Source organism: Diadema antillarum, unplaced genomic scaffold (assembly GCF_040938485.1).
Source record: "Diadema antillarum isolate AM-2024a unplaced genomic scaffold, OU_Dant_1.0 scf00000178, whole genome shotgun sequence".
NCBI lineage: Eukaryota > Metazoa > Echinodermata > Echinoidea > Diadematoida > Diadematidae > Diadema > Diadema antillarum.
The window spans coordinates 1,976,136-2,000,563 of record NW_027271067.1 but is presented as its reverse complement, the minus strand read 5'-3'; the positions used below and the strand labels follow the sequence as shown (position 1 = coordinate 2,000,563).

Sequence of the window (24,428 nt, the reverse complement as noted above, 5' to 3'; positions counted from 1 at the left end):
AAAAAAAAATCTTCTTCGGACACGTTATTGTTAGTTCCACTTTTCCCATGAACTTTCAAGGATAAAATTTCCAGAACTAGTTTCAGCATTGAACTACATTTTGGGAATAGTATCTTCTTCTCTTTTTTTTTTGTTACGCAGGAAACGGCCTTGGGGTATTGAATATAAAGATCCCAATATTGCGATTTATACGCCATTTCCAGGTAGTATTTCTCATGTAGACTTCCGGTTAAAGGATGCGGTTCATCCGCGGGAAGGAAGTCTTACAGTGGAGGAAACACTTTTCTGCGTCTCCCACTGATCCAGTTTATGATATAATATTGTTGCCTCCATACGTTATCATAGAATTCATCATATTGATGATTTTGTTTTTCCAAGAAAGGATTCTTTAGACAGAAAGAACAAATGACTGACTAAAGCAAGCCCATTGACTTGAAGGTAACCGAAATCTCCTCCCTTCTAGCTACTCACCCCCCCCCCCACCACAAAACATCCACCAAAAACACAAGACAAAAACAACTCAACACCAACACTGCTCCATGTGCCCTAAACTGAAATGAAAAGGATGTATATAAACAGCTATATGTCTGTAACTTACTGTCCTCCATCATTTCTGTTAAACCTTTGCCTTCGGGAACGTTCTCGGTCCCATGCAAAGATTATGAGGTGTTCAGAATTTCGTAATGAAAAGGGTTAAAGGAAAGTATAATGCCTCATATTGCTTCTCATACTACTATTCTTACAGCACTGACAGTCAGATGTTCGACGTTTGAAAGGGGCTGAGGAAAAGTAGCTCTCAAATGTGGGGCATGGGCGTATAGAAATATAGAAAGAAAACAGGGAGGTATATATATATATATACAGGGAGGTATATATATATATATATATATATATATATATATATATATATAGATGTATAGATACTGTGTAGATGACTAGACACACAGAAAGATAAAAAGAAAAAGATGATAGAGATAGAGGTTGATAGATAAATAGGTAAATGATAGATAGTGAAATGCAAAGTTAGCTAGCTAAATATCTCTAAATATATAGAGATAGGCAGAGAAATAGATAAATAGATGGAAGGATAGATAGATAGATAGATAGATAAATAAATAAATAAATAAATAAATAGAGAAGTAAGGTGACCAATAAATTGATCTGTAAGTAGCTATTTCCCAATATCTGTAAATTTACTCAAAAAATTATGAGCATAAGCATGGGTGAGTTTTCAGAGTAGATAGACAGTGTAGATGGAAATAAATCTTTAAGGAGCCAGCCACGGAAAACAATTACAAAATTTCTGTACGTATAATACGAAACAAAGCACCATATGCATTTATTGTATTGATACATGCGTACGTACAAAAATACATATAAACAGAATTGCCATCGATTGGAAAAATGAATTATTACCGAGCTATATGAAAAGTAAACGATAGGCAGATAAACAGGCAGATAGACAGGTAAAAAGGTAACTGGAAAGATAGCTGGAAAGATAGATTCAAATAAGAATAGATAATCATGAATAAAGAGACAGTTTGCATTGATATATTATGAAATATATTATACAGATAAGGAGATGGATAGAGAGATAAATAGATAAATTGATAGATAGATAGACAGGTAAGATAGGTAACAAGAGAGATAGCTATAGAAAGATAGATAAGAATTGACAAGCATTATGCAAATAAAGCAAAAATTTTATTATTATTCTCTTTGTTTTTCTTGACCTTTAATCGCAAATATCTCCATTTGGCAAATATGGACTTTTTTGCGAACAAACTCTTCATTTGAACAGATAGGGAGATAAGATATATATAAAACAGATAGAAGTGTATAGGTGCATACAGGAGAGTAGATTGATGGAAGAGAGAGTGAGACCGGATGATGGAAGGCAAAGATTTCTACCATTAATCGAGAGGTGAGGCGACGTGTCTAATGGATGGAAGCATTACCCAATTACAGGGCGAACTGTGGAACAATAATTCTTTCTGCAACCTAGAGTCTGCCGCTCGATTAGCATATCGATAGGAACTTTTTTTTTGGGGGGGGGGGGGGGGGGTTGGTGGTGCTAAAATGAAAAGAGATGATTTTTTATTACTGTTTTATTATCATTGTGTTTCTCGTCACAGAGCCAAAGATCTAAGAAGTTACCCTTTTTTCCCTACGGAAATTGTTGTCCTTCTTTGAACCTGTTGTTTCATATTCTATTTATAGCATGTAATCTTAGTCTACTGATTTTGAGGCCCCACTTTTGGTTGTATTTTTTTCCTGGATTGAAATAAGACTACAAAATAAACTTTCTATATTAACTGATAAAAATGAATTGGTACCTCGGGTATGTACATGAACATTATCTGGCTTGTATCAAAGCATATCATAACAGTAGCACCCAAAAAGCCACTTGCCTTTACTTGTTGAGCCCATCTAATTAAATACTGAGTGGTACGCTTGTCCCAGTTTCAAAATTACTGGTACGCCTTTAACACAAAATTTTAATGTGTTTTTAATCTAGAGCGCCCTCTTTGGATCATTGTCTGTAGAAGAAAACACGTTGGTGCGCAGTGCCTCTCGGGCGACTGTTGTTACGGTTTCCGAGAAGCTACTGACGAGAAAGCTATTAAAGTTGACACACATTTTAATCCGACGCAAAAACGCATTTCTTTTCGTCTTCAGGCACTGTCGAGGCTTTTAACTGTTTTCGGTATACACGGCTTCCCTAATCTGGGCTGGCGAAGAGTTTTCCAATTGACAACTTGCAGTAAATGGGCGAAAACAGTGACGACTGCGTAAGGAGTAGATCACAAAAAATACGGATATATAAAATATGTTTAATAATGAACAAAAACGGATGCATCATCACAGCAACCTATTTAAGGAGGAGTGTCTTGCTGTGACCCACCTGCAATGTGCTCATGTGACATTTTACATGTGTCTCAACGGTAATATATAATAGTCACGTGTATCGTATAGCTATTACAGTCATGTACAGTATGCATCACATCAACCCAACTGAAGGACGAAAGGCGAAACCCCAACGTAATCACGATCATTAGGTTATTATGTATTTCAAATTCATCTCTCAGGCCCCTGTGATTAGATAGGGTCCTACAAGGTAAAAATGCCAGATGGTGTTGGAATAAAGTTGGGAAAAAGGGAGTATCACTTTTCATTTCCGGGCCGGCGAAGTCTCTGGAGAATGTTGCAGCGAGGTGCATGCTCTTTAACCCTCACCGTGCTGGTGCCGAAGATTTGCCTCTAATGGTCGTACAGTTCAATGGTGGTAACACTTACAGGGTTAATCCTGCCACTTTTGTATCTTGGCCAAACGTCTTTTCCCCTCCATATTTGTACTTTAGTTCGATTTCAATTGTTGTTATACATTTCGTGAATGTTCAAATATTATACAGACTGAATATACGAAAGATTTATCTCCTACAAGGAGTATACACTATGAATAATTTTACAAGAATGTTCAGGTGAATAAAATACACAGATATTCAAATTTACAAATTAGGTATCACCGTTTATAAATACCCTGTCAATGAGTTCACCAAAGACATGTGAACATATATACACAGGCACACATATAGAGTATCAATTACCCCTTAAATTGCACTCCTGCATAATTTCGGTGATATATTGGCACACGCTTGTGTAGCAGTGCGGTAAGATAACCTCGTATCAGTGATCGTTTGACTGCCATTGCGCCATTGAAATCTATCACGGTCAACTGCACGCACACTTCCCACGACGTATTTAAATGGAGTAATACGTACGAAATCAAATCGGATCATAAGCCCATTAAAGTTCTCAGCTTACGCGGCCACATGTTCGATTTTTCATTATATATCGGATAGCAGAAAAAAGGTGGTCTTTATCATTTCTTCGACGTGTTGCCTCCCTTCCGTTTTGATATACCACGCTGATAAGAAAAGTATCGCCAGTTCCATTTCCTAGAATCTTTAGATGGATCTGATTGAGTTATCGCTTTCATGTGACGTTTCCTATCTCTGTACATCATAATTATTTTGAGAGTTGATCCCTCCCAGGTATAAATCATTCAAGCAATCAAGGAATTGAAAGCGAGAGGATTTCTTTAGTCCATCGAAGTGCTGCATGTGCGTGGGTTCCTGATATGTCAGTCGACTGTAACACATTTTTATAAAGTAACACTGTATCCACGCTTGTCGTTACCAAGGCATATTTTTGTTTTGTTTTGATTTTTTTTTCTCAAACTCATCTCAGCAGGGATGATGTCTCCAACGTATGGCGTATGGCTCGATTACAGGGATCTTTCTTGCACCGAGCTAGTACCCTGGGACGTGATGTTTCCTCCTCAATAATGAACGTTTACGCTGGAACTTGTTTGTGTGGGGTTTTTTTTTTCATCTTGTAGCAGACATTTGGTATCTATTACAGGAAACTTAACCTCCTTTCGCGTAGACAAGGCTTGGATGATGGAAATCATGATATTATCATGAAAAATGATCGTGCAATTATGAAAATCATAGAGTGATGGTATACATATCATGATAACATGATCACACGAAGATAGTTGATGTTGCCAATTAGTGTAGGCCTACTGACAATGATAACAGCAACAAGAAAAGCAAAACGATGTTAATGATAACGAGAATGATGATGATGATGATGAAAATAATGATGAAGACAAAATGATAATGTTCTCAAGATTAACTCTTCAGTGTCTTAATCTAAAGATTATTCACGCCGGGTAAGAATCTGTCCATATGACTCTTATGTAAGTGTCTGGAGGACTATCAGTCTGCTTCCATTTGATTTCAGTTCAGGTCAATTCCGCTCAAATCACCTCATTTCCATCTAATTAGATTTGATTTAGTTTTTCTATTCCGTTCAACAGTTCAATTCCATTTAATTAATTTCAGTTCTATTCGATTCGATTCCATTCAATTTATTCATTTCCACTCTTTTTAGTTCTATTCAATTCAATTCAATTCAATTCAATTTAATTTAATTCAGTTCAGTTCATTTCAATGTATTTCATTTCAGTTCAACTCAATTCATTTAGATTTAAATCAATCAGCTGCATTCCATTCAATACAGATGATTATTTTGTTCAACATCATGTATCGTAGCTAGAAGACTGAATTAGAATATAGTTTCTTGACTGAAGAAAGAAAAAAAAAACCAGCTTTAATATGGTTCATAATCCTCGCCTTCTGACTATTTAAATTGGCGTCGTAAACTTTGGAATAATTCAACGTATGTGAAATGGTTTTTCCAAAGATTCGTTATTCGGAAGGTTTATTAATCGGAGAATGAAATTAGGGTTGTTTTTCCGGAGGTTCGTTATTTCGAAGTTGCGTTATTTCGAAGGTTCGTTATTCCGAAAGTGCGTTGATTCGATGGTTCGTAATTCCGAAAATGAAATAAGGTTCATTTATTCCGAAGGTTCGTTAATCAGAAAATGAAGAAAAAAAAACAAAACAAAAAACGCAAGGTTCGTTATTTCAAAGGTTCATTAATCCGAAAAAAACGAAATACTGTTTATAATATTCCAAAGATTCGTTAGTACGCAACTTCTTTTCATTTTTGGATTAACGAACCTTATTTCATTATTGTATTGACGAACATTCGGAATAACGAAACCTTTGGAATAACGAAACCTTCGGAATAACGAACCTTCGGAATAACGCCACAAATATTCAGATAAACGAACCCCTTTTCATTTTCGGATTAACGAATATCTAGATTTAGGGAATTTGTGTGTTTCCGAATACAAACGAATCCTTTGAAAACGAACCATATTTCATTTTCTGATTAACGAACCTTCGGAATAACGAGCATCACTCGTAAAATCATACACGGTGTAGTGTGGGCAGTGGTCCTTGTGCAAGAAATATGATGACATATTGGACACTGATTAGGCAGTATGATTTGAATGCTATCAATTAAAATACAATGTAAGGAGAGAAAGCTGGAGAGAGAGAACAGACAAGATGGATATTGAAATTGATACTGTGACACTGGTACAACAGTTGGAATCATATTATTCACTCCTTACCAGTCAGCGCCCAGACCAGGTTGGGGGGGGGGGGGGCAAAGAGTGAGTGGGGGAGGGAGGGAGGTGGAGGATTGTGAGATTTATTACGCCTGTAATTAGTCCGCGAATGCATAGCGTTTTGCATTACGTTAGGCCATGATAATCAGTGTGTACGTACGTGTTGGTGAGTGTGTATGTATAAAATGTGCGTGTGTGCGTGCGTGCGTGAATTTGCAATCAGTTTAGCAGTTCGGCTTCATGCGAATTTATCAAATTCTTGGTTGGAAAGCGTGAAAATTAATGAATAATCACTGATGGTTTTCTAATTACCCTGCTCTCCCAAACAAGGTTCTGTAACTGCTTGATTCGCTTTTATTTAGGGTTTTGGTTTAGCGACAGCGATTGTGGTGAGAAAAGTAATTATGTATGCGCTAGAGCCCGTTTCATTTCGGAATTTTTACAAACTAGAATACAAGCTGCGATCTTCCCGTTATCAGTTGCAATATATCGGTATACTGTTTAAAAGAATGAAATTGCCGATCATTGAACTGAGCAGGACTGAACTGTATACTGCTGTTTTAATGAATGAAACAGCCCTCAAGTATACAGACATTTTGCAAATTATGTTATCATCAGCGAGAAATCGATGACCTAAATCGTCTTGCCAATGAACCGCTTCCTTGAGCGTGGTTGTTTCATGCTTCCCTTTTGTCATGCTTTTCAAGATCCACAGCATTTTTTTTAAAGCTAACCGGAAACAAACATGAATGGAATTAATGCATTGTGTATTACCTAGCTTCACAGACGAGGATTGAAGACGGAAAAGGGTGGGGGCCGTCTTCTCACGACAACCAAATCAGGGCATTCTGGGTTGCAATTAATTCAATGATCATCGAAATAAACAATGCAAAGATCTCCACAGAGGAGGATAAGGAGTGTTAAAGGAATTGTTTATTTTTGGTTGAGAAGGGGATTCAGGTTTTAACTTTTTACAAGATAATTAGAAACCGCTTACTAGAATTAAGGAATTAAAAGAGGTCTTAATAAAAAGTAGGTCCAGCCTTTTATTAAAAACACTTTGATTTACTTTGTTTTTGGATATCTCAGTCATTTCAAAACCGATTTTCATCAAATAAATTTTGAATTCCTTTTAGAATTGATGCTCTTTAATATTGCATAAATATGTTAAGTGGTCTCTAGTTATATCACAAAAAAGTTAAAACCTGAATCCTTATCTCAACCCAAACTACACCATCTCTTTAGAAATTAAAGAGGTATTATGACGTGTTTCATGACACAGTGCTGCGAAAAGAGGTCCAGAGTGTCCGCTCTTTAACAATAATTCTCCCTTTTGATGGCACGTAGAAACGAAAGAAGGTGAAGCAAGTCTTGGGTTTTGTCAGGTCTTTGAGTCATTGCTTTTACGACGTTCTGATCTATTTTCCCCTGATCGATTTTATTTTGATTAAGATTCGTTCGTTAGTACAGGTCATTAAGTAAAAGATCTAAAATGGTTTCGAAGTATATACGTGTGTTCTCTCCAAGTCATTTCGTTAGCCTAACTTAACTGTTTGGCCTTAATTTGGGAATGATTAATCGTTTTTACCCCCTCCCTTGAAAAGAAAAACCGACAGAGGTCTACAATATTTGTAAACTGTGCAATAAAGTGCATACTTCTCATCTACCAGTTGGTAAAGTTATCGGTGCGTCCGACGGTTTGTTTAGTGACAAAGGGTAGGCGAAAACTTGCTCCGACTATGGCATGGAAGTGTTATTGTTGTGTGATATTTCCAGAGTGACTTAAGACCGTGTATGTTTGTGTGAGTGTGTGTGTGTGTGTGTGTGTGTGTGTGTGATGTGTTATGATGTGTTTGTTGTGTTGTTGCTGTTTGTGCTATGTACATGTATGTCTGTTCATGGTTCCGTCTAAAATGCATTGAAGAGTGATACTTTTTTTCTTTCTTTCTTTTTTTCCGCCGACGCGCCGGAGCTCCGCAGCGCTCCTTTCAATCCTGCTGTTAAATACGTCGTATCAGTCTGGTCGTTGACATCCAACGACAACACCGTTCACCCATCTCACATTTGGAAATACCTTGCGAGTCACCCTGAAACTCGCCCTTTTGATTTTAAGAACAGCATGCAGCTATGAGGAAAGAGTGACAGACAAACAAACAGACAGACAAAATACAGACGTACAGAGACAGAAACAGAGAAAGGCGAAGGGAGAGAAATTAAACATCTATAATGAAGAGCAAGGAAACGGAGGGAGAGAAAGAGAGGGAGAGATAGATGGAGATATATGAGAAGAGAGAAGAGGTAGAGAGATGGAGGGGTGCAGAGAAATACTGGTAGAAGAGATAGGGTGAGGGGAGGAAGCTGAACCTCAAAATCTCAGCGAGGCTTCTCCACCTTCCTGGGAGTCCATCCTTCCGGAGCATTATTTAGTCTGCGTGGATGATGCGCCGTGTGGTGATGGAGCTCTCCGCCGAATAACCCTTGACCTCGATATGTCGTTTGTATATTTAACACATGACGTCCCTCAGACTGAAGGAATTCCAGCACATCTATACCTCACAAGTATGATGTATGATATCCCCCACCCCTTATAGTCTGTGGTGTCTTCAAACCCAGATTATAGCCCGAAGAATAAGGGCAATCACTCAAGCTTGCTGTAATTGGACATTTATCCGAGAAAAGAAAAAAAAAAATAGCTCAAATCAATGTCAGCAACTGCCACAAGGATAAGTAAGGAAGCCTAAAATGATATAGTAAATTTTACTCTCCATCATATCGGAAAAGGCAAATACACTTGTATTATCAGATTCATGTGTCTGCTTGCCTTTTTGTTAAAGACTAAATTGCTGGTTTATTCAAACATAAATTAATCGGAATTTGATAATGTGTATTTCGGAATAACGAACATCACCAGCGTCATACCGACTCATAACAAGATAAAGAACAGTAAGTTGTCCACATTGTTACCAAATAGTAGAAATAATATCATTTAATGACGGAATCGACAGAGAATGTAATAAAAGAAAGATCTGCAAGAAACTTTAACATTCTGATTGTCCAGCGAATTATTCAGGAGGGGGTTAGGGCGTTTCGGAGGTGAGTGCATGGGTTTTGAAGTATTGAACGACGAAAGCGGCAAAGTTACGGACTCTTATGAAGCAAATGGGAATGTTATGCAACTATGGAAGCCCCGTTTGTCAAATTCTTTTTGTGAATTTTGATAAAACAATGGCAATGTTTTGCGACCACGGAAACATCATTGGTCGGGTTCTTTCTGCGAATTGCTTTAAGTAAATGTGTTTCTTTCTATCTTTTCCTCTCTATTTTTTTTTCCAGGTGCAGATTCAAATGTGTTGGCCCCAGATTTAGCCACAAATGTCACTTTGCGGTCAGCGAGACCAGAAGACTGTGCAGACATCCTGCGATTAATCCATGATTTTGCCGAATTGGAGGACAGTTTGGATCAAGTGGAGCTCACGGAAGAAGGTATCCCGGAAGCCGTGACCCTTCGGGGGCACGCTCCGAAGGTTTTTAGTCACGTAGCGCAAGTTTAATTTAAGGATGATGTCAAGTGCGGACATGTCGTCGAGAAAGAGTTGAGAGTTGGTGAAATTTTGCTAAATCTTCGCAAGTGGACCAATATTGTGTATTATTGGGTTATACACGAGAAGACGGGAGGACGACTTGTTGGAACTCGTCAGGTCGAGTTGGTGTGGGCGAGAAGGCCATAAGCATAATAAGCACTAAGATTCATTAGTGCCGAATTCAGGCAGCTCGCCCTCTTGACATGTCTGCTCTTGTTACCTTTGGGAATTAATTCCAGATTGAAGTTTTAATACACAAAGAAAAAATGCTGGACATGTAGTGACGAGAAGTGCTGAAGGGGCTTTAATGGGACTAGGAGATATATAGGCACCTTGTGTATGTTCTGCATAGTTTTTCTTGAAAATACAGAAACGATGCCACTTCAACAATCTCTAAGCCCACGCCGTCAGATGAAATGCAAATGTCAGCACATACACCCTCATTCTTGATTTACATCGCTGAATCAAATGTTTCATCTGATTAGAATGGGGAATTGAAAGCTACTCTTGCTGTGAATTTCATGTGTGCCTGTGTCTTTTTTTTAAGGACGATTTCTTCACTTTTTTAAACAGGTGTTCCGATCACCAGGCCAAAATAGAAAGGTACAATGTGTTGATACGTCATGTCAGTATGATCAAGTTGTTTGAGTTTCACTTTTTCACGTGTTCTCCGACAGGTCTGATTAGAGACGGCTTCGGCGAGATGCCTTTCTACCGATGCGTGGTAGCAGAGGCCCAAGGGAATTGTGACGTCACTTCCGTCGTCGCCTACGCCATGTACAACTTCTGTTATTGCGCGTGGAAAGGGCGCATGTTAATGTGGGAGGACATATACGTTCACGAGACATACAGAGGTATACTGTTTTTTCTTTCATGTTCTGCATGTCTTTCGTAATTTACACATTGTTCATCTCTATATTCATTTCCAGAGGCGCCAGTCTCCAGCGAGACATTTCGACATATATCTGGAGAGAAAAATGACTCGGTTTGATACTCGAAATGATCCAATGTCTAAATGTTCATCTCTGAATGAATCCGAACTGAGCTGTAGGATTGAGTTGGGAAAGTTTGAGTGACGCCAGGCAAACATTCCTGTTTTTCCTTTGGGAGAATTCTCACTGCCCATCTTGAAGTGTTAATTCAAAGCTTTGACTGTGATGCATAAAACTGCTTGAAATCTGGAACACTGCGAAAATGAAAAGTAGTGCCTTTTCCAAAAACCTCATTTGATAGTTCAATTCTTAGAACAAAATAGCATTTACCTGACAATACATCGTTAAACAATGCGGTGGAGAGAGTGGTAAGTTTTGCCTTTGGTATATTTCGACATGGCCGCAAATCATCCATGACCGTTATTGAACATACTTATTGAAAATATCATCGTTGTTGCCATGGTAACAAGCAGTGTTGAGGACTCTCCGTGGCAGTTCATTTACTGCCAGAGGTCATGATGCCTATGCCAGTGTTTCTCAGTGAGATCTGTTGCTTGGATACCAAGACCATTACAAGCATCAGAATGAGGATAGAGATAACTGGGAAGACATAAAAAGAAAGAAAACGGGCTGACAGCTAAGTCAAGGGCAAGACGGATGATTTTTACATCTCTAGGGTCAAGGAGGGTGAATCATGATTGGTTGATTTAGTCAGCTTATGGCAAAGGCTCGGGCGTGGGAAACCCGCTCCGTTTAGCTTACCCCTCCTCATTTTCTTCCCCTGATCCTATAGTTGAAGGAATCGTATAGTTTTTATTGAGACCTAACTTCAGGTTTCTAACATTTTCTTGGGTGAGATAATGAGAAACCTCTTACGAAATATGAAAGAGCATGTAATTCCAGGAGAGATTTAACGTTTATTTGATGAAAAGTGATTTTGAAATGGCTGAGATATCCAAAACAGAGCAATCCTAATAAAAGATGGGACCCACCTTTTTCATTAGGATCGCGTTGTTTTACTTTATTTTTTGGATGTCTCAGCCATTCTGAAACCGATTTCCGTCTAATAAACTTAGAATTCCTCTTAAAATGGTATGCTCTGTAATATTTCACAAGTGGTTTCTTGGTTTCGCACAAAAAGTTAAAAGCCCAATCCTCATCTCCACCAATATACTATACCATCCCTTTAATGTGTAGAACCGATGCAGTTTATTCTCCGAATGCTATTCTGTGCTTCAGCAATAATTGTATTTTAGAACGGACGATCTGCGTCCGTTCTTGATCTATCATGTGAATGCCTTTTACTATTAAAGAGAGCGTCACTTTCAGGGCTGCGATTTTAAACGGATCGTGGAAGAACCGGTTCTTGATAATTTCCTACCATTTCCCGCAGTGGTACGCGACATCTGTAACAATCGGTCCTTATTCCCCGTTTCCTTCAAGATTCAGAAAGCTCACTTTTCTGGCAGATGTTAGAAGATGCAGGAGCGCCGATATTCTCACTTTAGAGGACCGTCACAACACGTGACATGAATACCAGACCCAAATTGTCAATCGTCGTACTGCGCGTGTGTCGCAAAAGATGACAGATGCTCATGTCCCCTGCGAAAAGCACCCCTTCCCTGTAATCTTTGATGCATGAACGCGGAAAACTGGAACAAGTTTCAAAATTGATTTTAGCTTAATGGCTTTTCAATCACCAAGTAACACAATATGATTGATAGTCCAATTTCTATATTTCAAACATATAATATATAATTGATCGCTTGTGATCCATCCCGGCATAGTTATCATAGCCGTTTGAGATAAAGATATTTTGTTTCTTCATAGAGCTGGTTCCTTGATTCTAGTTACTTTACAATGGTGTTTTTATTTTTTAATCGTCCATCTGGCGAAACAGAAATACTGCTTTTTTTCTCATTTACAGTCAATACTATAAGTAATTAAATGAAATGTATCTATTTGTGACTTAAATGGGTTTACCGTTGCTGTACACTCTCTGTCACGCTTTAGTATCGAAATCTGCTAGTGAAGATTTGCTATGGGAAACAGAAAGATCAAACAAGAACTCAATGAAGAAATGAAATTAAATGAATGGAATTCTTGCTGGAAAAAAAAATGTATAGTTAAAGTAACCGTCTTTAATCTGATAATGAATGTTTTGCACGAAATGTTCCTTTGATGTCAATGAAAATATTCACCAACATGTCACCACGGACAGCTTCTCTTTATTACAGATAAAAGTTTTTTTTTTTTTGCGTTCATGATGACGTGACAGAATCATGACAATTCCTACGTCATTCTTAGATTTGCGTTAGAGGGCAAATTGCAAGGCTTGACAGCGCTGTGGATTGTGCTCTTCTCGTATAGTCAGCTGGCCACTGCTTTTAGCTTTGATCAATGTCATCAACGGTATAGCCAACTTCAAATCAAACTGAAACGTTGAGTACTCTATATTTAGCGCGGAAAAAGCACTGAAAAAAACCTCTTCCCTATATTTTGGTGTTTGTGCAACGAGTGGAACTTAAGGCGGGAAAAGACTGATATCAAAACACTCCGAGAACATGACGTCTGTATTTCCCCGAAGACACACATGTACAAGGATGACAGGGGGAGGTAATTAGCCTAATAGCAACGTACACTCCTTTGGCCCAGAGTAGTGCGTAATGCGTGATTAAAGCGATCTATTACCATGATTACGAGTATTTATAAATGAAGCCATCATTTCTTACAGGTAAACGGCAACGCGGGTAAAGATAACATGCTCCATTCTCAGGTTGGGGGCGTAAAATGGAGCCAAAAGACAAGGCTTCCGTAGCTTTGCAATTTGAACGTGATGCATGCCCTCTACAAGTCTTTTTAGTTTTGTGAAAGGCCATTAAGTAATTGACTGCCTTTCCCCCAATTTATCCGGGAGCGCGCGGCGAGTTTACGCTATATCGCAAGCCATCAATATGAGAAGGAGTTTGGGGGAAGAGCCCGCATGAAAGCAAATGCAGAGTAAGGTTGTAATTACGCGGGGAAAACCGTACAGCAATTAGTTTCCTTGATTGCTCACACAGACGTTCCTTTTCTCCGCAAATTTAGGCATTCATGTCGGCTTTTACACTGCAGCCAGTGCGATTGTTGAGTCTATCCTAAAGTGAAAGATCCTTTATTACTACGCCTAATTCTCGATAAAAAATAATCATTGCGTGGATCATAATTATCGGCGCCATTCCTTGAAAGCAGACCGACAACCGCAAGTGTTTACTTAACTGTAATTATCCTTTATGAACACTCATTACTCTTGTGTAGCTTTTTTTAAAGTAGGATTAAAATCTCGCGCACGGCCTGGTCAATACAAAAACGATGAGATTCAATCAATTTGCGATGTCAGTAATCGCCATTAACTGCGAAATAGTGAGACTGTCACCACTAAGTAAGACTAGACTTGCCCGTGTTCGATTGAAGCGTGCATCCGGCTTCTACGTTTGATTAATTTAAATGATTTGTGATGCATGCATTACTCACTGATTCTTTTTCCTGTCGTTGGTAACTGAAGTTGCCTCACGGGGTAATGGGTAGTCGGAATCACGGATGTTTTCCCCAAATTTACATTTTCTGTTTCTTCAAAAAGATAAACTTTCAAATGTTGCATTCCGTTTTCTGCGGAACAGAAATTGGATAATGTATGTGCTGCTGAAATGTCCCCTTGATATTAATGGATGAAGGGATTTTCCTGAGTTTCTTACTTTCTTCACATGGGAAGATACCGTAAAAAGGGAGAGAAACCGACAACCATATGTAAACAAGCTCGGTAAAAGATGTCAATTTTGTATGGCATCATAATCTGTTCGTGCATAGTCCTCACAACTAAATTGCATGTGCTCTTTTTCATAATGCCCAAAATTGTTCTGCACGTCATCATAGTACATAATTTCGCTGGTATTATCACTCTTGCTTTTACTATAGAGGCGTAGCTGTTTTAACCTCAGTTTTAGAATAAATGGAGTAAATGTTTTGATGGCAGACCTTCTGCCAGTCCCGAAAAATAAGTTACAATTATATTACGTTCCTAAAATGATATTACCATATCATTGTGGAATTTTCCACATCAAAGTAGTAATCACCATAACCATAAGCACGATTATTATCGTTATCATTGTTGTTTTTATTATTATTATTATTATTATTATTATTATTATTATTATTATTATTATTATTATTATCATTATCTTCGTTATCATTATGGTTGTTTTTTTATGTTATTACACATCATCATCAATATCGTCACCATCGTCACCAACATTATCATCATCATCATGTGTCATGGACACCATCACTGTTGTTGTCATTAGCGTATAACTATTTCCTAATATTAATATCATTTCGTGATATAAAGTCACTGGCCCCACCACCATCCATACCACGTCTCCTGACCATACATTTTTTTTAGATAAAGTTTATTCACCCCGAATGGAAAACCTCGGTGGATATAGACTGCGAAGAAGAAAGGAACACATCAATCATGATTTTTCTGCTGTAGTGATTATCATGTTTATACGCTGATGCTAATTCTCTTGTCCATTGTTATGATTAGACTTCTGTTGATACTTGTCCTTCAGCGTTGCAAAAGGTCATCAAGATCAAGTATATGGGCACTTGATATAACTTTAATAGGATTATGGTAATGTGAGCTTTCTTCACAAACTATATTTTTGTCTGTTTTTTAAAGATGTTTGTTCGTTTGTTTGTTTCATTGTGCAGGTTTCGGGTTTGGCGCCCTGATACTTCACCAAGTCACCAAGGTAGGATTCGGGCATAGATACACTCTGAAACAGACACAGACACAGACACAGACACAGACAGACAGACAGACACACGCACACACACACACACACACACACACACATATAGGTCGGCATGCATATGAGAGAAACATAATTACATCAATGTAATACATTAAGATGAACAATCAAAATAGTGAACTTCTCTTGTCTTGACATTCTTCTTAGTTTCGATCAGTTTCTTTCTCGATAATACACAATTGTGCTGAATGTAGGTATTCATTTTCTTAATCCATGAGATTTTCCTCAACTCTCCTCTCTTTTTATATGCGTCAATTTTTGTTCTATGTTTGATAAAACATCCTATATAGTGATCGTTGTAATATAGGGCCTGACAGCAACACCGTGTGCAATTCAGCCTCTGGAGGCGTAAAGACGCTAGGCAGTGTAATTATTTGTGTGTACCCATGTGACATGATGTCATGTTGTGAAAGTTATGAATAACTACATAGCATGCAACAACATGGTTACCCAGGAGGATTACGGCGTTCTGGGATAGCGTGGGCTATAGAATGTGGCGGAGTGGTTAGAATGCTCCTGGGAAGTGAACGAGTGCATTGAAGGCGAGGATTTTATTCCGGGAACTAATGTATCGAACACCAACGACATGGAGGAAAGATGTTGTGCAACAGACAACGTTTCATATCATTCTCCTTATATGCGTCATCATCATTATTCATCATCATCATCATCTTGTTCTTGTATTTTTTCCCTCTTCTTCTTCTTCTTCTTCTTGTTATTATTATTATCATTATTTTCATTATTATTATCATTAGTATTATTATTACCATATTACTACTACTACTACTACTACTACTACTACTATATTGATACATGTATTATCCTTTTTGTTATTATTTGTTATTATTATCATTATTACATACATTATCATTTTATTATTCATTATCATCATAATCGTCCTCATCATTATGATTACTAATATTGCTATCATAATTATCTTTCGCAGCACGCCTACGAGCTCGGTTGCCGACGAATCAGCGGCTACGTGGACGACAACGACGCCAAGCTGCGGCGGTGGTACCAGAGCTACGGTTTCCTCGACTTCACCCGCCAGCACGACTACCACATCTACTCCCTATCCGACAACGCGCTGGAGAAATTCGTCACCAACCTGAACCCGTTCACGAAGCCAAAAGCGATGGGCCTCCAGGTCGAATCATCGATATGAAAGCCCCCATCCCCATCAGACGAGAGACTGCTCCATACATTCACAGATCAGGGGCCCGTTGCATAAAACTTACCGTTGAATTTCAATGGTAACTACCGTCAAATTTAGGCATCACAGCCAATCAGCATCAAGTATTATAAAATTTACCGCTAATTTGAAGACTTACCGCTAGAAAGGAGCGGTAAGTCCAGCGGTAAGGGTTTTATGCAACAGGGCCCAGGTGTATTTAACTTAGTGTTTTTCTGTAAACTCTGTTGCTACCACCGACAACTGTGTTGCATATAAAGTCAATGGCATTTTGAGGTGGTGGTCCTGTGAAGGTTAAAGAGAAACGAATCTCTGTGTTGGTTGAGTTGATGCGGCAATATTAGTAGGACGCATGAGTAAAGTTTGATGAAAATCGGACACTAAGTCAAAAAGTTATGAATTTTTGAATTGTGTGTGTCGTCAACGCTGGATGAGGAGACTAAAACAATTCGTGATGTCACAGTAAGACAGGTATATGAAGAAAACGTAAAGAAAATTCTACATATTTGCATTTTTCTAACATGATGAAAAAGCACTTAACTTACCTCTCTCAAAAGGCAGGGGGAGTAATATTACCCCGACATAATGCATTATGTCATTAACAAATGGAAGGAGTGCGTATTTCTTTTTATCTATAAAATGACATTTTCTGGAACTCTGTTTGAAGAATTCTGACATCGTTGTCCAACTGCGGCTTCGCGAAATTCTGTAGTCTTCTTATCCAATGATGGTGGTACAGAGATTATAAAAGTTTCTGACTTTTGAACGGAAAGTCCAATTTTCCTGGAAATTTACTGATGTATTACACCAACATTTCTTTATTGACTCAATCCACATGAATATTTGGGGTTCATACCCCTTTAAATGAAAACATCGTATTATCATGAATATGATGATTTAAATTATTAAAGAAAGGATAAAGTGAAACCATGCAGTTTGGATGTTTCTTTTCAATCAAATATCCAGATATAAAGCTATTATATAATGGCAGTCAAATGCTTTTGAGAAACAATTATTATTGGTCAAGCTCATATGACGCAATGACGTCATCACTTTTGTGGAAAAATTGTGAAATTTGAAATTGCTGTGACATTCAATATTATATTCATGCGAAACTTTCAGGTTTGTTTGTTTGTTTGTCTCCTAGTATTCATTCAAACCAAAAGAACTTGAGTTTGTGGTTCTTACTTTGCGCATGCGCTGAGCAAAAGAGAATTTGTTTCACACCATCTGTTGCCACACCATATTGTAGGATCCTTGTAATATATACTGCATTGCACTATGATCAGTATTAATACATGCAACGATATTTGATATCGTACTACTAAGAGGCTGAAACCTTTTGTGCTGCAGAGCATAAACCACGTTGCCGGAACACCTTAACAGCTCAGGAATAATATAGAAATAAATGATATGACGGAAATACTGGACATGTGTTTCTCGCAATTTTGGCAAAATACAGATACAAATTGTACAGTACTTCCATAATTGTACATGCATCGTTTTTTTCGACGCGGGCCTGGGAGAAAATGGGGTCTGGAAATGAAGCTAATTTTCATCATGCCTCCATTTAATTCAGATACATTCTGTTCACTTTTAAGTCCGTGCAGTTCAACTATATATCACTCACACCACTTTGAGTCAATTTAGTTTTAACAGTTCATTTCGTTTATTCATCCTGCAATTCAGTATAGTAAATGACATTTGGATTGGGTACGTGTTCCAACGTGCAATAATAATTACTTCAATGACCATGATGACACAAGAAAGAACACTTAAATTAAAATCAAAGACACAATGGAAATAAAAATAGGGTTTAAATACAGCGAAGTTCATCGTAAAAATTGCTCTCAATGACGTTATTAATCTTAACACGTCATAGGATTACAGACAGTTCATAGATTACCAGAAAATATGGAGGAAAATGCCATGCGACGAGCTGGTGGAAGAAGCCTGGCATAAATAATTGAAGACATGCGTAGCACAAGGCTTTCAAAGTATGATGCGCACTCATCAAAATCTTCAACATTGCCCGACTTCACTTTTGTCATATACTACTTATTGCTACAGTGAAATATAAAGTAAGGACAATTGGCGAAGACCTGTGGAACGATCTGTAGATTGAAAAGTTTGTCCAGCATAGCCAGAATATTATGTACAGTACATGTATTTATATTTCTGAGGAGAGTGTGACCCGCCTGGAATCCACAGGTCTTAACACGAATGGCTGCAGAAAAGGTTTTGTTTGCACAAACTTGTATTTAACGCAATTGCAGGTTGTGGCCGGGAATAAATCATTTGAAAAGGAAAACATGAACTTCGTGTATTAAAATAACGTATGTGATTTGCAGAAAACTTTCGATTGCAAAGAGAAGAGAAGTATGTCATATGCAGTAAGTGTGCTAGCTATGAAGTCGCATATCCACCTCTTGACAGAACCGCCCTGAACTTGTAAGCGCTTGACAAATGCTGTTGGGGATTGATATCAGTTGATTTTGATTTTGATTTTTTTTTCTGTCGTGGTTTGTATTGTATTGTACTGTTTTGTTGTCGTTTTATATTTGCTTGCTTGCTTGCATGTTTTTTTTAAGCAACTTGATGCTGCAGACGAGTAATTAACACGAGTATGTTCCCCTTCTCCCCGAAAGACGGTCATCAAACATTGTCACGACGTAATGTAAATGGCGCTTCGGGGAAACAAACCAGAAGAGTGAGCGTTGCACTCAGGGATATACTATACCACCAGTATAAACAACCTGTCCATAATCTGACTGCCTCTGGCTGACGCGGCGTGGGAGTGTACAGTGGGACGCTTATCGACAGGTGAACATGATGGTTTCTTCACTGATGCCAGTAGCCTAGAAAATGGCAACTGCACTGTGGAGTGTATGTCGACAATGCTCACCTGAAAGGCTGTAGGTGCTACTTTAATATAAAAAATAATGACAATAGTAAAAAAAAAAATCAATTTCGTACAAACGAACATGTGCCGTGTGGTTCAAGAATATGTACTGAATCCTCTCATTTCCCCACCTCTATCTGCCTGTCAAAAAAAAAAAAAAAAATATATATATATATATATCATCATCATCGTCATCATCATTGGGGTGGGATATATCCCTTGGAGACACCGCGTAGGAATGTATTAGACAATACATTACTAGTTTAAGTCGTATGCCTTTACCATTAATTCCTCAGAAGTCTGTTTCCGCGATGCGCGATACCGGTCAGCTTCTCACTTTTTCACTCGAAGAATCTACACTAGCTTGTCAGTGCCAAATAAAAGGTTGTTACTATACTTATGTGTTCGTGCTTCTCACTTTGAAGAGCGAATATATATCATACATACAGTGCGTGCAGGTTACGACACGTTGAGGAATAACGTGACCTAGCGTCAGGGTGTTGATATGTAAAAATTACGAATACTGGATGCCTTTAATAGCTATTAGGTTCATCGCTCTTCTGTAGAAGGTGATGGCGTCATATAGCCAGTAGTCACGTGTGCGCCTGGCCCGGCCCGGTCCGGCCACAATTATACGTAGGCAATCGGTAGTTACAGTAAGGATCGATACTACATAAAACCAGCGTGGTATTTTATTTCTGAAACGTACTTCATTGAAACAATCCCTGTTTAACTCACGTGCTTTACAGATCAACACCACTTGACATTACGCGATATGATTCCGATTTGTGTGTGTGTGTGTGTGTGTGTGTGTGTGTGTGTGTGTGGTTCAAGATGCGTCATGGTGTATTCTCACAGATTTTATGGGAGAAGGGAATGAAATAAAATTAAGCTTTGAGAAATTATTTTGGGCTCCTCAAGAGTCTACACTAATTTACAAGTGCCAAATACAAGGTTGATACTACACATGGTTTCTGGGAATCCCCAACTCGTGATTGTATGTCGTGCCTACATCGCAAGTTCAGTTGACACAATTATTAGGAACGGATGGCAAGTTTGATTTATTGGTGCAAGAGATGAATAGAATCGGACATGGTGCAGACTTGTTGTGCATGTGGAGGAAGTGCATCGGGACGCAGCACATTCTAAAGACGCTGGTATAAATTGTAGCCTTCTTTCAGGGCCCTGGAATTATTTTGAGCGCTGAAAAACTATGATTGTACCACATCATGTGAAGTACACGTTTATGAATGGATTGAATTGAATCATCTAAGCCACATGAGAAGGCATTCATCGAGTTGATAACGATCTTGGTTTTTGATTGTTTTTTTTTTCTTCTTCTAAATGACTGTTATTGGGCTTTTTCATTGCAGCAATTCAATTCCTCACGTTTCATTATCTTCGGTATCATGCTTTTGGCGTGTCATTTTTTTTTTTTTTTTGGGGGGGGGGGAGGGAAGGAAGCAAATTGATGTTATTCAGGTGCTTACCGTGGAAACGAAATGAAGTGAGTTTGAGAAAATACATTCTATATGCGCTGGCAAGTTCCCCTTACCTTTTGTCTGCAGATGTCCTCAATGCAAAACCTAAAGAGAACATTCTTGCAGTCCAAGTTGCAGTCAGGGTTACAACAAAAACTCTTGTTATAGGAGGGGGTCTAGATGATACGGTGAACACGTGATGAAGTATTCATAATATTGTGTTTGAAAGGCACACAATTTTTAACATTGGACAGCAAATTCCGCTGAATTCAGTGGTTGCAGTTCAAAGACTCCTGTGTTTCGTGTTTTTTTTTAAAGAAGAATGGAATGGAATGAAAGTTGTATTCCTTCAGGTGAATTCAGTAGTTGGTCCTTGCACAAGACACTGCATGAGCATATTAATGAACCCGAAATACTAGAACTGTAAACAGTTAGTCGGAAGCGAAAGGTCGGGTGATCGTTGTCAAAGAAGGAAACTCGATACGCCACTTCCTTTTTCTTTCAGGTTGTTTGTTCTTCATCTTGCAACATGTGCGTTTTGAGATAAAACATAGTGTACACACAGGTTGTACAATAACTTTGCAAGTTGAACTCCTTATCGAACGACACCACACAGTTCGTAGAGATAGTCACAATGTGTGCAATGTGCGCGGGACGGTTCTGTCGCTTTTTGCACGTTTGCTCGAGGGCCTGCTGTTAACTTTCTTTATGTTTGCGACGTGTTTCCTTCTCACAGCTATACTTTGTACGATATGCGTTCATGTCACGTGTCTTGTGAAATCATCAAAGCTATACTTTCTCCTCCTACATAGATTCTTACTAGATGTTATCGTCAGATCGTGCTGCTGTAAATATCACATGAAGTGACATATATTATGTGTAAAACTTGCTCCTGTCTTAATGCAGTCATAGGAATTCTAAACATTATTATAAAGATAAAATCATTCACGTCTTGATGTGTAAAGTTATATCGCACGTACGCCTCGAGGCTGTTTTGCCTTGCTCTCTGTGTAAACATTATTTTATGTGAAAATAAATAACATTCCTATTTATAGACATTATCGGCTCTTCATTCTTGTTATGACGTCACATTGTCTTGATAACTGAAGGGTTGCGGGTTGAGGTATTTTGATTTTAGGATGATGCAGACTTGCCGTCAAGGATAGCTTAGGATATGCTGTCATTGTTCTCTTGAACTAAGCGTGAACGGTCCTGCCAGAATTATTACTCCGGCGGTGCCGGGTACCCCCATTCATACACCATGGTAAAGAGAGCAATTTATTGGACGAGTCATTAATGTATGGGTAGGTGACCATGTACTCCCGCGCACCATCCTAACGGTATGTCAAGAAGAATTAAAGAAGAAAAGAAAAGAAATAAAACACATGCTCTCGTTCGCGGTAATGATTTATCAAACCAATTAATTTCGTTGTTTTATTCAAAAGGTTTTCCATATTCCGATGAATTCAGAATACCCTGGTGCGTCATTAAAATGATGCTGTTGGCACGGTTTCACGACATCCCTTGCTCCTACGACAATTGCTCCCATGAAATATCTGCACGCTAAGCCAAACATAATATGCTACCTTCAAACACAACCCTAATCCTAATCCTCACTTCAAACCAAACCTAAAACCCTATCACAACCCTAACCGTAACCCTAATTCCCTAAGTAGAAAATAAGACAGGAGCGATTGCCGCAGGAGCAAATGTCGTGTCACCGGTTGGCACAGTAGAAAATGTGGATTGCGCCTTATATCACCATGGCTGTTTGTACCTCTTGTCTGTAGTCTGGGAGACACGCCCACCCACACCGGCGTGCATAATTATGTGGCTTATCTGCATAATTTGTGCGGCTTATCTGCATAATTTGTGCACGCTACGCGGAAGGCGCGTTTGCTGTGCAGACGCGCCTTCCTTCTCTTCACTCTTGTGCTGTGCAAAGTTTTACAATTGAATCGTTGTATACGCGTACTTGTCTCGTCCGTGCCTTGTACTAGTATGGTTGGGTGTTCATCACACCGACCACCTGACATTTTTCTATCAATAGAAACGTGAAAAATCACAATTTGCCTGAAATTTTACTCATGTGTGGAGAAAATACTCCGGATTCACAAGCGCGCACTGAAAATGCGATCTGAGGTACGCGCTCTAGATGGCGGCTTCGAACGCGTGAGGTGTCATTTTTTCCGCACTCAGTTGCCCTGTACATTTAAACCGACCACCCTGACAATACGTATAAAGCGCACTTAAATGCGTTTTTTCGACAAGCTGCTGTTTTTTTCTAGCCGTCATTTTTTCCCCAATAATATTTGAATATATTTTGAATCTTTCGATATTACTTTTGAAGGACTGTTTGATGAATTTGAATTGATTTTCATTAGGAAACTTTTCATCGTAATTGAAATAAATTAGATGAGTCGGTTTGTTTTCTCACATTCATTTCTTGTTTCTGCTTCAACTCGTACGGTCGTAGCGGGCGACAAAATAATTATGTCATGTGTATGTGTAACGTGTGTGAACCATCCTACAAGCGGCGGAGTTTGAGAGAGCGGCATAATGACAATTTTGCGGTCAAAATCGTCAAATTTATTACGGAAGGATACTCTATATCTAACAACGAGTCAGCAAAGGTAGGCCTAGTTACATGTAGTTACACGATAAATCTTATTTGATTTTGCCAAATTTCGGTAATTTAGAGGGAATACTTATTTGTTTTCGCCTCATTTTACTCGGTAGCGTAGCCCAGTGAAGAATCGAACACCGTTGCGCGTAGTCCCATGCGTACATTTTCTTTCTGTACGCGCAATGCCATGTGATGAGCGCGGTCGGTTCATATGGACCCGGTCGGTGTGTTGAAAACCTACCATACATTGTATTGCTGACCTCTGGATTGTATCGGTGTTGCACTCCACGGGAGCTTTGGCTTACATTAAACTTATGACAGTAATGTATGAAGCTGTGTATGGGCGTGTCTCCTTTGACGTAAGTTTCTCAAAAATTATGATGTCTTTGATCCCATTGCACTACAGCATGTATGACGTAAACACAACTGAGTCAAAATCCTAACTCAAATATCAATGTGAAATGAATGGAATAGTCAAAATAGAAATAAGAAGAATTTTTCATTTTAAACGAGATTTCACCAAACAGTGATGTGCATCTTGGCCACACCTCCATCACAATAAATATGCATGGCTATGGACAGGGTGATAATTATAGTCGTTGGATGACTCTCCCATATTCAAATACATAATTCCAAAACTTTTGTTTTCCATTGCTACTATAACTTTAACCTTTCTCCTTTACAGCATCATTGGAACTCTTAGAACAATCACTTCTTTCTCAGTTAATACCACTTGAATTCTCTTGGAGGAAGCCATCTTTTCTTTTTTTTTTTTTTGGGGGGGGGATAAAAGTTATTCATAACATCTTGTGAGA

General features: G+C 38.6%; 1 protein-coding gene across 1 annotated transcript; it reads left to right on the top strand.

Moving 5' to 3' along the window:
* The first annotated feature begins 1,219 nt into the window (after window positions 1–1,219).
* Window positions 1,220–16,731, top strand: LOC139722976 (diamine acetyltransferase 1-like). Its single transcript, XM_071634256.1, has 5 exons — window positions 1,220–1,223; window positions 9,380–9,529; window positions 10,305–10,481; window positions 15,309–15,349; window positions 16,356–16,731. Exons 1-5 carry the CDS (start codon window positions 1,220–1,222, stop codon window positions 16,575–16,577), a joined length of 594 nt encoding a protein of 197 aa, XP_071490357.1. The 3' UTR covers window positions 16,578–16,731.
* Window positions 16,732–24,428: the final 7,697 nt, after the last annotated feature.